This window comes from Chaetodon trifascialis, chromosome 2 (assembly GCF_039877785.1).
Source record: "Chaetodon trifascialis isolate fChaTrf1 chromosome 2, fChaTrf1.hap1, whole genome shotgun sequence".
In the NCBI taxonomy this organism is placed as follows: Eukaryota; Metazoa; Chordata; class Actinopteri; order Chaetodontiformes; family Chaetodontidae; genus Chaetodon; species Chaetodon trifascialis.
The window spans coordinates 15,486,981-15,502,684 of NC_092057.1; the positions used below are offsets into that span (position 1 = coordinate 15,486,981).

Consider the following 15,704-nt stretch of genomic DNA (forward strand, 5'->3'; position numbering starts at 1 on the left):
TGTATCGAAGGAATCAACAGCCGCCATCTTGTCGTGGCTCGGAATTAGGATTTCGGTCCAACACTGGTTTTTACGTAGAAATCGAGCATCCTTACCGCGATATGACAGCGTCCTTCCGCCGAAAACGACATCTTAACATCGCCTCGGAGACATTTTGTGCGAAAAAACGGGAATTGGATCGGTGGTCGTCGGGCAAAAAAGCTCCGTATATCTGATTTCCCCTTCAGAGTGCGGCGATTCAGCCCCTGTCGCCGTTCGGGAGCAGTATTGTTTACCGTGAGCAAGCGGAGAGTAGGTCGTGACTTTCGAAGTGGCTTTCAAAAATACAGCATTTTTATGCAATTGTGCATTTTTGTGGAGCTTCACGCGATTGTTGCATGAAGAAATTTGACGTCACGCAAAATGGGTACTTCGAACATCTAGAAATTGCGACCGTTCCCCCGGAATGCAGCAGTCTACCTGATTTTATTGGATTGTCATTCTGAAGTTCGATTTTTACATGGGGAATATTTTATTTGGGGTTATTTAACGATAATAATGTGGGTGTTGGGTGTTGGATTATCATGGGGTGAATGGCGGTGGCGAAGCGGGGCGCTATTGCATCTCTTTTGAAAGACACTGACTCTCACAGCAAGGAGTAGCTAACGCTAACAGTTAACTTAGCTGGTAGCAGGCAATTAGCTAGCTATTAGCCAGTTAGCTAACGTTAGCAGGCTGCCAGCTTGCTAATGTGCTAACCGGGAAGGTTCGGGTTGATAGAACAACTTCCGTGTCATAAGGTAATCATAATTATCAAATTAAGCAACCAGCCGGACAAGACAGCAGCCATGGCTGAAAACCTGCTGGACGTCGGACCTCCCAACTCAAAGCGGCCGAAGCTGAATTCACCTGCCCTGTCGGCGTCTGATGGACCAGGTAAAGGCCTCAACACTGTCTGTGCAAGTAAACACCAATATCATGAAGATTTTCACCAAGCATTCCTGTGTAATATCGTTTCTTAAATATACTGACCACTCATGCAGTTTAACGTCGTCAGGTGAGCCAGGTGTGCTCAGCGTTTTGTTGGTAACTTAGTAGTAACTGGTTATACTGCAGTGTTGTGGTTTGGGTCTGTCGTGTGTAATGTGCAGACCGACCCTGCATACTCAGTTGCCAATTTATTCGGCAAGTTGCACTTACTTTGTGCTCATGCACTAGCAGTCTTGGGGTACCTCTGTAAGAGAAAACGCAATACAGTTCAACAGCACTACAAAGTACAGTCTACAAAATGAATACACAATTACACGAAAACTGAACGTTGTTGAACGTTATAAATAACGTGCAGAGCTGTTACATTACACTGCTGAAGTTGTAACTGGGTGCACCACACTGGCAGCTGATAGTCTGTATCTGTTAGCAAAGAGCATTTCTTATATTTGCTTGATTCCGACAGTATATGACAGTAAACTGCTCAGTGTAGGAAGTTGTACTGTGAGAGACCACTTTTCATCAGAGATTTGATGACCATGATTGTCTTACATACTCAAATGATGCAAAGTCTGCTGAAGAAATCGCACCCATTCTAAAAATCAGATGCCACTTAAATTCATGGCCCACTGTGCTTCAGAAATCGATGTCTAATATAACTAATTGAATTTCCAGGCTGGTCCCTTTAAACAGTTTGGTTCATTTGAAGAGTGATTTCATTTTACCTATGGCATTCAGTATCCAGATCTGTTCAGAGAAATGGTCAGGAGTGCCAGGCTGATTGATAAACAGTGTTTGATACCGGTGCTCAATTCAGCCAGCAAGTGTAAAACATTGATTAGCGGTGACATGAACAGAGTCATATCCTTGGCCCCAGCACCCCTCAGCAGGCATATGAATCCACACTCCAGTCGGGAAGTGATTGGACTGCCTTTGATTGTATGGTAGTTTTGGGGGGGGGGGTTTGCTGAACTTCATAGTGATTGTTGTACTTTGTGCAGAGTTCTTATGACATTTATCTCAGTAGACTCAGCACACACCATCGTGAAATGAAATGTGTCGGAATGCATGACAGAATTCGGCTTGTATATTCCATCAGAGTAATTGGGATTAGGAAATGCCTTTCTGTTTGGAATCTTGGCTGCATTGGCTTTAGTTTGAAAAGATATGGGAGTTATGACTATCTGCCCTTGTCAAAAAATCAGATGGACCTGAGTATAAGATTGTAATGTCCTTTTTTTGGAACACCTCTTTCTGCATGATTACATTTTTAATATAAAAAGAATAACAACATATAGCAATACATTGTCATACTGTACTGGTTACCCTTTGTGTGTTTTTTTTTCCATTTAAATAAACAAAAAAAATACAAGGATGTAGTTACTTCTGTAGTGAACACCATAAAGTTAGTCTCATACTTACGTACACTCTTGTCATGCTCTTGGAAGTGATTGGTTTAAGAAGAAAAAAAAAAAGTTTTCCTCTACCCCCTTTGAGCACTTAAAAAGTCTCTTCAGGCTAGTTACTTTTTCAATTCTGTATTTGGATCCCCATTAGCTTCCCGAATGATTGGTGGTCTAGGACCACTCTCTGATATGTTAAAATGATAATCTGTGACACTTTATTTCTTTTCACTTGACTTTCTGAACCATTTATAAAGAAAAGAAGTTCTGAATTTGTTTCCTCAGCAGCAGCAAGACATGTAATGTTAGCCTGCAGACTACTCTTGTAGGCTAAACTGGGTTTACTCAATACTGTTGGGACTGATTTACAGCAGCAGACATGGGTATAAGAAAGTTGCTGGGTAAAAACTTGCTAGCCTACCAATATTAAGGCATACACAACCCATAACAGAACACTGTTACAGCCCTTGAATTAAGTCATCTTTATGGTAAGGCCACTTTGGCCTTTATTGGGTCATTGCTGCCAAAATGTAGGGTACCAAGGCCAAAAACAGTGTTGCAATAACAATAAGTGATAATTACATATTATGAAGACAAAATGGTAGTTTGTGTTGTAGTGTATTGAAATACACTACACTACTACACTGAGTTTACTAAAACTGCACCTGGATGTTAGACTTTTCCACAAAATGTCGTCTGATTGTTTTCGCGAGCTATTTATATTTATCGTTAGTTATATTTTAATGAAGACACAAAGTCTATAAATGGGCTAAGGGTGATCAAGATTAATCCGAGAAAGTTTCAACACCCATACAACTATCAACATTTCAGTGTGAGGTTATAGGAGCAGTCACAAAAATAACTAAAAAGAACTTTTTACATGTTCAACATTAAAACACTGTTGAGAAACCTTTCAAGGGAGACTACTAGTCTCTTCTCGCCACTAGATGCACTGCAGACACACAGCAGCTGACAGAAAGGGCAGATATACAGAGAAATATTAGCTGTTTCTTGGAGAGTAATTGTTGACGTTACTTAAAAAGTGAAGCTCAAAACAGGCAACCAGAATGCTGATCTTTCATGTTTCATTAGGAGTCATAAATAACACGCTCAGGCGTATCATGCTTAGGAAAGAAGTTTAAAAACATGTACACAAGGGGCAACTATACAATGCGTACTGTCCTTAGAAACTGAGTACAATTACCTGGCAATTAGCCAATCAGCCACTGTGTGAGACATTATTTACCGTTAAGCATATTAGTTTTGAATGAGGAAATTCGTAACTTATTTGTAAGGACGCAACGGCCAGTTCAGGACAGGGCATGCCAAACTGGCTGTGTGGTAGAAGGGGCATTACGGCCACACCCTGGGGCATTCATGGCAGTGGCTATGGTGGTATAGTTCCTGCCCTGCTTTTAAACTCCCAGTCAGTGCCTTTCATATTAAAATTGATTGAAATCATAAAAATCACAGACTTAACTTTTAACCTCTTGCAACTTGTTTTGGATTTACTGCTTGCACATTTACTGTATGTTTGAGTGTGAGCTGATCCCACCAGACCCTGTAGGCAGCTGTCTCCGTTTAAAAAAAAAAGCTCTGGTAAACTCACTGTGTGCATTTTGTTCATGGCTAAAAAACAGATTAAGTTGCCAAGTGGTTGCTGAGGAAAGATACATCTTATCAAGTTAAGTTTTTGTGCTAAAAGGCTACCATAAATCCAAATAAATTGTACTATTGCTGTGTGTCTGCTGGATGTGTATGTAGTCAATTGTTGAACATAAAAAAATAATATGCCAGTAATATGTAATGGCTGTCTATTGGTCAAGTTGGTTTGACCCACCTAGTGGTAAAAAGAAATTGAATAATGCAGCTTTGTCTGCACTTTTTTTGGTATACTGTTGTGAATGGCAAGTTACAGTTTGCAAATATAACAGGATCCTAACTATTCAAACTGGCTTCTGTTTGGGCCAATAAAAAGTGTGTTTTGGAATCATAAAGTTGTTGGGGTGTAGATTTGATGCACATTGTGTGTAATGACCAGAGTAAGATGTATGTTTTTTTTTTAATAGGTATTTATAGGTAGGCAAATGGTTTTATTGAGGGCACCATGTCTATGAAATGGCACGTGTTCATCACGTTTTATTTTGTCTGGTCTGCAAGAAAAATAAGTTGGACAGTCGTTCAACAAAAACAGCTGTCACAACAACAATGAATTACAACACCCATCACACATGGCAGAGGCACCACATGTCTGCAGTGATCAATCATTAAACTTGCCCCGCCTATACTTTATAGTTTTCGCCAGTTACAATTGGGACCTAATGGATCCTGGGGGACAGCTCTGGGCAACGTTATCATCAGCCGTAAATTACTGTGGATAAAGAGTTGGCTTTCACTCTTTAGTGTCATGCCTGGAGCTTTCTGAGCGGTACCCTTCTGCCCTGACATTTGGCCTTCGCCATTTATAGTCAAACCTGGTTTGAAATGCATGTCCCATCTTGGGATGTAGTGTAGCCCGTGGGGAGTGTTTGCATAATTATATTTGTGGTATGCTTGCAGCATCTGTGTACTAGTGATGCTTTTATGTAGTCAAGTTTTGTGTGCGTTTGGGGAGGTTCTGTTTTATTGTAGTGGCAGAGGGTAAACATGTGCCCCCACCTCTCTGTTCAGGCCATATGTCACTCGCTCACTGGACTCCCCTTGCCCCAGTGTCCACAAACAAATTCCATTGATAATGTGCATGGGTTTTACTAAAGATTTCTTGACATTGCTGGACTTCTTACTGGCAAAGTTAAGGTGTGCATGAGTAGGGCGTGTCTCAGTATACTCAGTGTTTATCCTTATGCTGTTCAAAGCCACAAGTGTGCTGAAACATAACTAGTGAATATTTGATACATGCCTTACTGAGATTTTAGCTCCATGTGTCAGTCATGGCCATGTCAGTGAACCCACCCACCAGCACACAAATGCTCACTTGCTACTCTGCAAATGGCATCTTGGTTGCCTAGTAGGCAGACAGTAAGTTCATGATGCAGCTACTAACAGAGGCATTTTTGCATCTGCCTGTGGGCAACCAGAAAAAGCCTATGAAAAAGAAGAGGGAGCAGCGGAGCGGACAAGGGTAGATTGATTGGGGGGTCACCTCCAACCTACTTCTTCATGTAAAGTGTTTAAGCTCGGGCTAATTGGACATTTTTTTCTGAAATGCCGTCACTGCTCATGTCTATGCTTGTATTAAGCACACAGTATTGCTGTTTTTGCTCATACCATTTGCACCTGTGTGTGCGATAGAGAGAAGTGAGAGAGTGGCTGAAAAAATTTGCTTTTTGTTTGTGCAAACACACTCAAAGTGTGCTCATGTGAGTGATGTGTAATAACATTAAGGTAACCACTGCACAGGGTTATCAGAACATTAAGATTAAAACTCAAATTAGCTGACGCCTTGATAAAAATGGAGGGTCTGGCTCTCAGACTCTGCAGGATGGTATTTCTCCCAGATTGGGAAACTTGTACGAATGCGACCACGTAAAATCTGAACTCACAGACTCTCAACCAGTCTAGAGTGCTTTATGCTGTGTTCAAACTCACTTAAATCACCTTTCTTCCCCATTCTGATGCTTGGTTTTAACAAGGGCTGTGACAATAACCAATGCCTGCTGCAGAGTTGATCTTATTACTGTCATCACTGTGAAATTAGGTGGTATGAAATATAATTAATTAAGCACTGTCTAGTTATGAACTGTGTTCAGTTCTAGGGGTCCTGGGAAAACAGTCCCACCCCCCCAACTTTTCAGTTGTTTGTCACTTCAGCTTTGTGTGTGAGACGTAGGATCAGTCCATTAATTATTAAGTATATTCAGGCTTGAGCACTTGTGATATTTAGAGATAACATTGAATCTAAATATGCAGGTACCCTATCAAACAAATCTGCTGCAGGACAGCCTCCATGTGCAGCTTTAACACATCAGATAAGTGGATCTGACAGAAGCTACTCTCATGTCCTGGGAACACTCCTTGTTCAGGATGCTTGACCAGAAACCGATGTAGCTTTTTCATTTTGTCCATCAGAATATGTGACTCACAGCCACAAAGTTTAAAAAAAAAATTTGGCTCCTGCTTTTGCCGATATGGTTACACTTCTGAGAGTTTGTTGAAGTTTGTTTCTGTTCATATGACTGAAAAAATGCTTATAATAGAAAACCTCTGGTTTTTATAAATTGTATCCACATTTTAGAAATTTACATGACTTTCTGCATTCTACAGTTGATTCAGTTTTTATGATCAGATTCTGCATAGCAGAAACCAAAGTGTCCTTAATTGATATTCAGGCATTGACTATGTCAGTAGTGGATGGAGCTTCTCGGTCTTTTATGTTTTCCCAATGAGTTGCGCAATGAATATGAAATATAGTCGAGACATTGTTGTGGTTGTAAATAATGATTTTTACTTCACACTCTTTTTATTTGTCCCGTGTCTCAGAAATGGTCTTTGTCATCCAAACACCTCAAAATTAGATTTGTTTGACTGTAAGACTTTTTTCCCCAATCTTTCTCTGTCCTGTGTTTTTTGCCTTAAACTTTTCTTTTTATTAGCCGGTTTCAGAAATGGCTTTTTTTCCTGCTCTGTTTAAAAGGCCAGCATTCTGTAGTTACTTCGTCACTGTTGAAGCTAAGATGGTGTTTTGCAGGTTCCATTTAATGACGCTGTCCGTTGTGGATCTGTGAGGCATCTGGTTCTCAAACTAGATACACTGATGTCCTCAGTTTTGCACCGAGGCCTCCCACTTCACTTCTGTTCTGGTTAGAGCCAGTTTGCGCTGTTTTGTGAAGGGAGTGGAGCATGGGATCTTCAGTTTTTTTGGCAATTTCTTGCATGGAATAACCTTCATTTCTCAGAACAAGAATAGACTGAGGATATATAGAACAAGGTTATTTTTTCTGGACATTTTGAGACATGTAATTGAAGCCACAAATGCAGACTCTCCAGATACTCAATTAGCCTAAGGAAAGCCAATTTTATACATTTGAGTGTTGAAAAGCGGTATAATGTGTGGCAGAGGGTTTAAAGGGCAAGATGGTGACAAAACAAACATTGAAATGTGAGGAAAAAGATTGAGTATCAGACAACATACACCAAAATCTGTATATGTATATTTGTATATACATAAACCTGGCTGAGTTTGGCGTCTTGTTGTGGCAATGAGCAGCTGGTTTCCAATTTGAGATGTTTCTGTCAGTAAAAATGGTCCCAGAGTGATGATTCTTTGTTTTTAAAAAGCACCATTACCTTCAGTCTGAAGATAGATACTACACACTGCCCTCAATTGCTGGACGCAAACATCTGTCTTCTGGTCTTCATAGTCAGTGGGTGCTTTTCATTCGGTAAATTGGTCTCCTCGTCTCCTCCACTTGCTTCCTCTCCTCGCGTCTTAGCTCTGCCCAGCGAGGACATGAAAGAGGGATGCGAGGAAGAGACATGAGGACAGAGGAGACGAAACTCCTAAATGAAAAATTCTCGCTCCACAGCGTCAGTCCAAAGTGATGTCAATTACTGATGACGTTTGCACAGCTGTATTAGCTGTCAAAGGAACTGCAGCTGAATGCACATAGAAGCCTTTATTTAAGAACAATTTCTAAAAATACACAGTAGTCTTTAATTTTGTAATTTGTTTTAGAGATCGACCGATATGGATTTTTCAGGGCCGATACCGGTTATTAATAATCAGGCGAAACCGATAGCCGATATTTAGAACCGATATTCACTTGCAGCAAAAATTAAAATTTTGGTGTCAAAATTTAGAGTAAAACACCTGGGATTAGAATGAATACAGTATACTGTTTGTTTGTTTTATGTACACTAAAAAAATACCTTAACTTTTTGTAAAATTACACAAACACAAAATCTTTATTGAAATGCCTTTAAGTTTAATTATTAATAAAAAGTGCAGGGGCCTTCCAGCAACATTTCTTAAACTCACTCAAATGAATGAATAAATAAATAAATAAAATAGCTCCCTGAATTTTTGAAACATCAACAAAATAAACTGAACTGAACTGTTCTGAAATTTGGGTCTGAGTTAGTACTCCCAATTCAGTAGCAGGAGACATGCCAGCACCACAGTTTTCATATCTTCGAGCTTGGAAAAGAGTTTCATTACACACGTGAGTTGTAGATGCGATGGTAAATTTATTGATTGAAAATAAAACACACTAAGAATAATCTCCTCGACGTGTGCTCTCTGCCTCACTCGTATCCCTGAACTTTACGAGTGACAGGCAAAAATGACGATCATTTAACACCAGCAGTTACGTTGCTACACCATGGTGTAGTGAGAGAGCGCTGAGGGAGAGGCGACTGTAAACAAACAAGGACACGTTAGCATGCAGTAGTGTTAAACTTATAGCCTATAATCACCTCCGCTGTTGTTTATTGATAAACCAGGAGCTGCCCCACGGGCTGAGACATGTTAGAAGATTTATTATTCCCCCAAAGTAACGGTAACCGAAAGGGCCTATATTGTTATTGTGCGTTTGGCCACAGCTATAAAGCGGTTGCGGCAGGTATAACGAGGTGTCCATTATCAGAAATGAATGGACGACGCTGAGGCGTGGACCGTCTGACGCGAAGCGCTGGCTCAACCAGCGTTTGAGCCAGCGCAATAATTTAGAACAATCAGGCTATTTGACCGGAACTTTGCAGCCATTCAGAATCGAGTTTTCACCCAGACCATGGTATAACCCTTTCATCTCCAGAGCCAAACAGCGGAATTCAGCAGGTTGTCCTCCCTTATACTTGCCATAGTCTACCTACCGGTATGTCGTTATGTCTTTTTTAATTAAGTAAGGAACTTCAGGTCATGTTCACTTGGTTACGTCTTTTTTTTTTTTTCTGTTGTATGCTTGATGTGATTAGACAAGTAGGTCGGTGAAATGTCAACTCTGGGCTTGCATGTTGTCACTGAAATTGATCATAAGGTTGTAGTATTTTTAAAACTTCATCATAGAGGGTTTTTATTGCAACTTCGTCTGACTGTGTTGCCTTATCTCCGCTGGATCACCGGAGCAGTTGTCTGCTTCTCCTCAACTGCGGCGCTGCATGTAGAGGCTTCACTGTTGATTGGCTGTCACTGACTCACTTGTGCCATGTAGCCAATCAGTAAGGGCTATGGGCGCAGACATTGTTACACAGCCAAGAACGGTGACTTCAAGCGGAGAGACGGCTGCATCGAAGCCAACGGAGCGTGTTTTAAAATACATTAATTAATTTTATCGGTGGAAAAAACGGCCGATGCCGATGATCGAAAAAATGCTGAATATCGGCCGATATCATCGGCCAGGCCAATAATTGGTCGATCCCTAATTTGTTTTAAATATGTGAATCATTTAAACTTTCTTTTAAATAATCTAATATATGTATGGGTTTGTGTCATTTGACGATCACTCAAAAAAGAAAAATAAAAGAAAGAAAAAAAGCTGCTCTGTGTGATGCCACAACTATTCGTAGTTAAAGTCACCTTTATAACCTAAAGTCAATATCAATCAATATCAAGCACAGACTGACGGTGCATGATATTGCGTTTCATCATGTAACTGTGAGAATAAACTGTGTAATTAAAATGATTTAATTGTGTTCAACGTAACTTTCATCAATTCACAGATTTAATATACCAAGAATTTTCATTAATTTCTTGGTGACAGATACAATTGTTAAAAGGACACAGTTGAAACAAGAATCAAGATCACGGACTGCTTACATTTATGAAGGCCTGCTCCCGCCATGATTCAAATGTGTGCCACATACGACACGCCCCTTAAATAATAAAAGACTTCCACGTAGGCTACACTGGTGTATCCTCACTCTGATCTCCTTCAGGTGCATTTAAGCAGCTGGAAGATCCTTCATCATGGCGGAGGGGAAACGACTTACGGGTCGACGAAGGAGAGAGGAGACGAGGAGGCACAATTCAACGTAATGAAAAGCACCCAGTGTCTTGAATTTTGCAGGCCAGGTTCATTTAGTCTTGACAGAAACATAGTGGAACTCATCAAAATGGTCTTTGTTAATCTTTCCACTTTTCCGAACATCACCAACTCTGAAATTATTCTGGCCTCACACGCTGCTTTCCCTACTGCCTCTCTGCTGTTGCTGGCCTCTTTGTGCTCCTGGGCTTGCTGAACAGTCTGTCACTGAACAGCGGCTTTCACTCGGAAGCAGACCATTAAATTCGCTGCCCAAAGAAACAACTGATGATAGGTGATATATTCGTCCAGTATATACACCTGATTAGTAAAATAAAATGCCTGAACTTGAAGTTGGATATATAGCATGGACTAATTCTTTTTCTTTCATATGAAAGTTCTGTTGTTGTTTTTTTTTTAAATTCGAAAAAAGTGAAATCCACTGTTGTTCTTTCCAAATTGGATCCATAAAGCCATACCTGAATTGCCTTTCATCAGATCTTTCTCCATTCAACTTCAGATGTTATTACCCATTCAGAGGACCCTTAGAGTATTGTTGAAAAAGCAGAGTATAGATTACCTTCCCAGCACTAAGTGGCTTTCATGCGCTCCCTGCTGTGGTGCTAAATGGCAAGTGAAAGACCAGGCAGACATGCTGCACCTGTCCCTCTAAGGCCACACGCTCAGCCTTAGGGCAAGATGACAGACATCCCCAGTCTGGACTGCTGCTTGGATTGCTTTTGCGGGTATTTATAGCCACGAACTTGCAGACGGGAGCCAAAGGGGATGCAACAGAAAAAAGTGTGAGAGCAGTGTGGCCATCAGTCAGTTAAGGAAAGGGGATAATTGGGTGAAAGAGCAAAAGAAAGGAGTAATGGGAAACAAATTGGTTACCAGGAAAGTGAATTAGAAATTTCTAAGAAGTACTTGAAATCTTTCTCCCCTTGCTCCCATGGCTGGGGCTCCCCTGACTGCATGTTGTGCTACCTAACCAAAACATTGCTTTGCATTTTTGGTCTCCAGCCAAAGAGCCTGGGGGTGAGGTTGCACTCTGTGTGTGTGTGTGTGTGTGTGTGTGTGTGTGTCTGTGTCTGTGTGTGTGTGTGTGTGTGTGTGTGTGTGTGTGTGTGTGTGTGTGTGTGTGTGTGTCCCCATTCAGAAATGAATGCAGGGCCAGGCCTGCGCGCATGTGGTTGAATTGAATGCTGCTGCTCAAAGAGCGTCCATGTGGCTGTTGGTTAGATAGGAGGGGCTGAGAGGAGCAGGGGTGGGAAAGATGGATGGTCCCTTCAGACTTAAACAAGCTTTCTCCACATGGAGCACCTGCTTGCCTGATGCCAGGGACAGACAGCGGGCTAGCATGGAAGGCTGTGTTTACTCAGGGAAGTGTGTAGGCCAAGTGTCCTCATTAAAGGCTGGATTCTGACTGAATCTCAATGAAGACATCCAGCAGGAGCAGCAGCAGACGGCAGATGGGAGGGTGACTGCCTCACTGTGTTTGCTCTGGTCTGTCTTCTTTCATCCTGTAGCATTAAGTCCAGTGCATCGTATGTTAATAATTGATATGCTTGATTTGATTTGTATGTCGTGGGTAAGGTGGCATTCCTCAGCTCTCAGTAGCTTCAGCTTTGTAGCTTCAGTAAGTTGCTGTCTCTCTGAACCACGATGGTACCAGCTAGTCATGTAATGTGGCCTCTACAATTTATTCATTTTGCATTTTTTATTTCAAAATAAAAATGCGTTGTTTTACGTGTTAACCTTGTTTGAGACAAACATATCTATTTCCCACTCACTTTTGAAGAAATTAGTTAGCTACTGATATTTAAGATGATCATTTCAGCACACTCAACCTAATGTTGCCTTTAGCAGACATTGCAAGGGGCTGCTTTGGTGGTGTGTGGCTTCAGGTATCCAGCAGATATTAAGTATATTCTAGGAAGTCAAGTTTAAGTAATATTCCATTAGCTTGAAGGTTTATGAGATGCGAGGACACACACTCACAGACAGAATTTAGAACTCTGGAAATTTATCACGGTGGGAGTTTTTCTTTCTTGGCACCTATCACGAGGTAAACCATAGAAACTCTCTGGTGTTATGTGTCAAAATTTTGAGCCAGGTTCAACATTTTTGTCATATGACCCCATATTTTTATGTCTCTGTGCCAACATGCGCAGTTGCCAGAAGCATTATATTTTCAAGTCGTCCATCTGCCCGTACATCCATTAGTTGGTCCCAGTCACTTTCTTCTGTTGACAATGGGAAAAGCTAAAAAATAAAATCCTTAAGAAATGCTCACGTGGACTCAAGGTCACCAGGACCACTCATGAAGATCTGTGCTGCTGGGTTGAAGATGTGTGTGAAGCATCCACGTTTGACAGATTGTTGCTTCTGAGCAGCAACATCCATATTGGAAGCATTGTAGTCACAAGCTGGTTCTGCTAATATTGACTTTCAGGTGGTCTAGTTAAAAAACAAGCTGCAAGTGACAGGTGCTTTTATTAGAGAGTGAGTGGTCACAAATCTGTCTCCATTTAATGAAGGTAAGCCCTGGCAACACCTTTTATTGTGACATCTTAATCATATTGAAAGCCACTTGTGCCTTACCTTCCTCACAGGTTGTGGTCACAGTTACCTGCGGTGCACCCAGTGTCGTTAAGCTCCAAAAGTAACACTGGCAATCAGATAGTTTTATGGACCAGTGGAGGACATTAAACCAGTGTACTCTCGCACACCAAACGCAAACAGTGACATCCCTCTAAGTCAACTCAACATCCCACTAATTGGTCAGGAACCAAGAAAACCACCTTTCTAATGCACACATCTCCCATCTTTTCTCGCTGTCATAGTCACTTCATCTCAAACAAATCATGGCTCCCTAGGCTCTCAGCATTATGCTCACACCTCTGGATGGTGTGACATGAATATTCCTTCACTACCCAGCAGGACCCTGAGTGCTGCTGCATTCTCTGTCTTGTCACGCTGTGTTTGTCAGCCAGTAGCGATGCTCTTATTATCACGCTGCGTCCTGTTTGTCGTCTTGTGCTGCAGGGACATGGCCATAATCCAGCACCAGTTAACATGTTGGCTTAGTATTATTCCATAATTGGGAATATTTGGGAACATTTAGACTGAGAAAGAGAGTCAGGAAGGAGCAAGAGAGTTTTTGTTTGATTTTTGACACCTACTGCAATGTGTGGTGAATTGTTGGTTGAGTTACTGTTACAGTTAGCTACATGAAGAAAATGAAAATGCTGAGCACTAAATACCTTTAATACAGGCTTATTTGATGGACTACAAAGGCTTGGGAGAGTGAATGTACTTTTTGACACACATTGTTAAAATTAACTTGAACTATTAAACTTCCTCAAACTCTCAACAAATTATTCTTATTTTTCCTTCCTTCTCTCCTAGATCTGGGGTCACCATCCTGGGACGATTTGGAGAATGACCTTCCAGATGAGTTGATCCCTAATGGAAGAGATCTGAGCCTCATGGGTGGGATGTCTTCAAATGGTGGAGCAGCACCTGGAGCTGGTGGGCCAGGTGGCACCCCAGCGGGCCTTGGCAGTGGTGGCGGTGTTCCGGATGCAGCTGCCAAGCACAAGCAGCTTTCAGAGCTTCTTCGAGCAGGTAGCACCTCCAGTATCACAGGCGCAGGGTTGAACTCAGCTAGCCCTCAGCCAGGCGGTATGGTGCCTCAGCTGGGCACACCGCTGGGAAAGAGCCCTCTTAGCCAGGGCTCCCCCAACAACCACCCGTCTCCCCAGGCCCAAAAAGCTGGAACACCGACTGGAGTAGCAGGGCAGAACAACAATAATAATACAGCAACAATGGGCTTGAACACAACAGGCTTCAGCCAGGCCATGATTAACAATAGCCAGGGCCATGGTGGGCTTCTGGCCCAGGGAGGGCAGCCCCAACCTGGACAGGTGATGAATGGTGGTCTCGGACCTGAAGCTGGGAGAGGACGGGGAGCAGGGGTGGCAGGCATGCAGTACCAGGGACCGACAATGCAGGGAGCTGCACCAGGACCAGGAGGAGCAGGAAGTGCGTTGGCAGAGACACTCACCCAGGCAGGGCAGCAAATAGGAGCTCACCCCACCCTCAGTGCAGCCCAGCAAGCAGGCAACATGAATAAGGTGAGTCACATGCCCATTTTCCATCACCACTCTCTGTAGTCTTAGTGCATGTGCATTTTGAGAATTTATCAAGGCATACATGGAACACATTGCTGGATCTGATTCATTATTTGACCAGAATGACTGATTTGTCATTCATAGATCATCTGACACACATGCATGTGATCATTTTCGAAGGGTGCAGTTAACAATAACAATACTTGATCAGCTTGATGATGAGATTTAGGGGGTTGCTTCTCTTGGTCCTGTTCTTTCCTTGATACTGGACTAATCCAGACTAATTCCAGGGTTTCCACTGCATTTTTTTAGACCAGGGTGGGAAAGGCTGGAGAACATGTGTACCTATACAGTTTGTGTGCGCACATTGTGCTGTGCACTGCAGTGAAAAAAATCACGACTTCACTTGTTGCATACCAACTTGAGCGTCAGAAAAGGAAAAAAGGCATAGAGCCTGACCGAAAAAGGAAAGACAAGCACGATGAAAGAAAGACAACATTAGAGGACACTGGAACACCATGTTCTGTTTTACTATGATTGATTGGTATGTAAACAAACATGTTAAATGGCGTTTTTTTTTTTTTTTTTCATTATTGTTAACATAGACCTCTCGTATGTTATTGGCACATTGCTGCCTTTGGTGGACATCACCACCACAACTGTTGATGTTCATTACTAACCTCTGCAGTGGGCAGAAGTATGTTTTGCGTTGCTCCAGTATTTGTGACATTCATCCTTGTCTGTGAGCATGGGATACAAACAATACGATGACCCTCATGTTGAACAATTCTCTATTCTTTCCAATTTGCTATGGCAAGGATGTGTGTCGTGGTCTCTTAGTCAGTGCTAACTTCACTATTAATCTGGCAAGGGTGTGGACTGCTCTGTGCTTGCTTTGATAATTCATAATGTCACCACCTTTAACTTACAGACCTGCTGCTCTGCCTCTAACAACAGCTATAATTAAATGGCAAACTGGCAAATTCAGGCTCATGCCAAATTATCAATAATTAATCATGCAAGCAACCTCAGTTACCCTCATTAAGAGTGGGGCCAAGGTCTGTATAGAGTAGCTCATTTTTTAAATGCATTTGTGAGTATGGGATAATTGCTAGGCTCAGCTTTATGGACCTCTTAATTGGCTTGTAAATGAGAGTGAAGATGTTCCTCTGCTGACCATAACACCACTCATTCTTTGTCTGAAATGGCTTTATACAGTCACTTAAGCCTTTGAGATCATT

At 41.9% G+C, this 15,704-nt stretch overlaps 1 protein-coding gene across 4 annotated transcripts in view; it reads left to right on the plus strand.

Annotated features, from left to right (window-relative positions):
* crebbpa (CREB binding protein a) overlaps positions 1-15,704 on the plus strand; it is a 45,444-nt gene continuing 29,740 nt past the window's right edge. For all 4 annotated transcript variants that reach the window (XM_070982526.1, XM_070982534.1, XM_070982554.1 and 1 more), the window contains exons 1-2: positions 1-915; positions 13,739-14,466. In XM_070982526.1, coding sequence (XP_070838627.1) covers positions 828-915; positions 13,739-14,466 — 816 coding nt within the window. In that variant the 5' untranslated portion in view covers positions 1-827. The remainder of the gene's footprint in view (positions 916-13,738; positions 14,467-15,704) is intronic.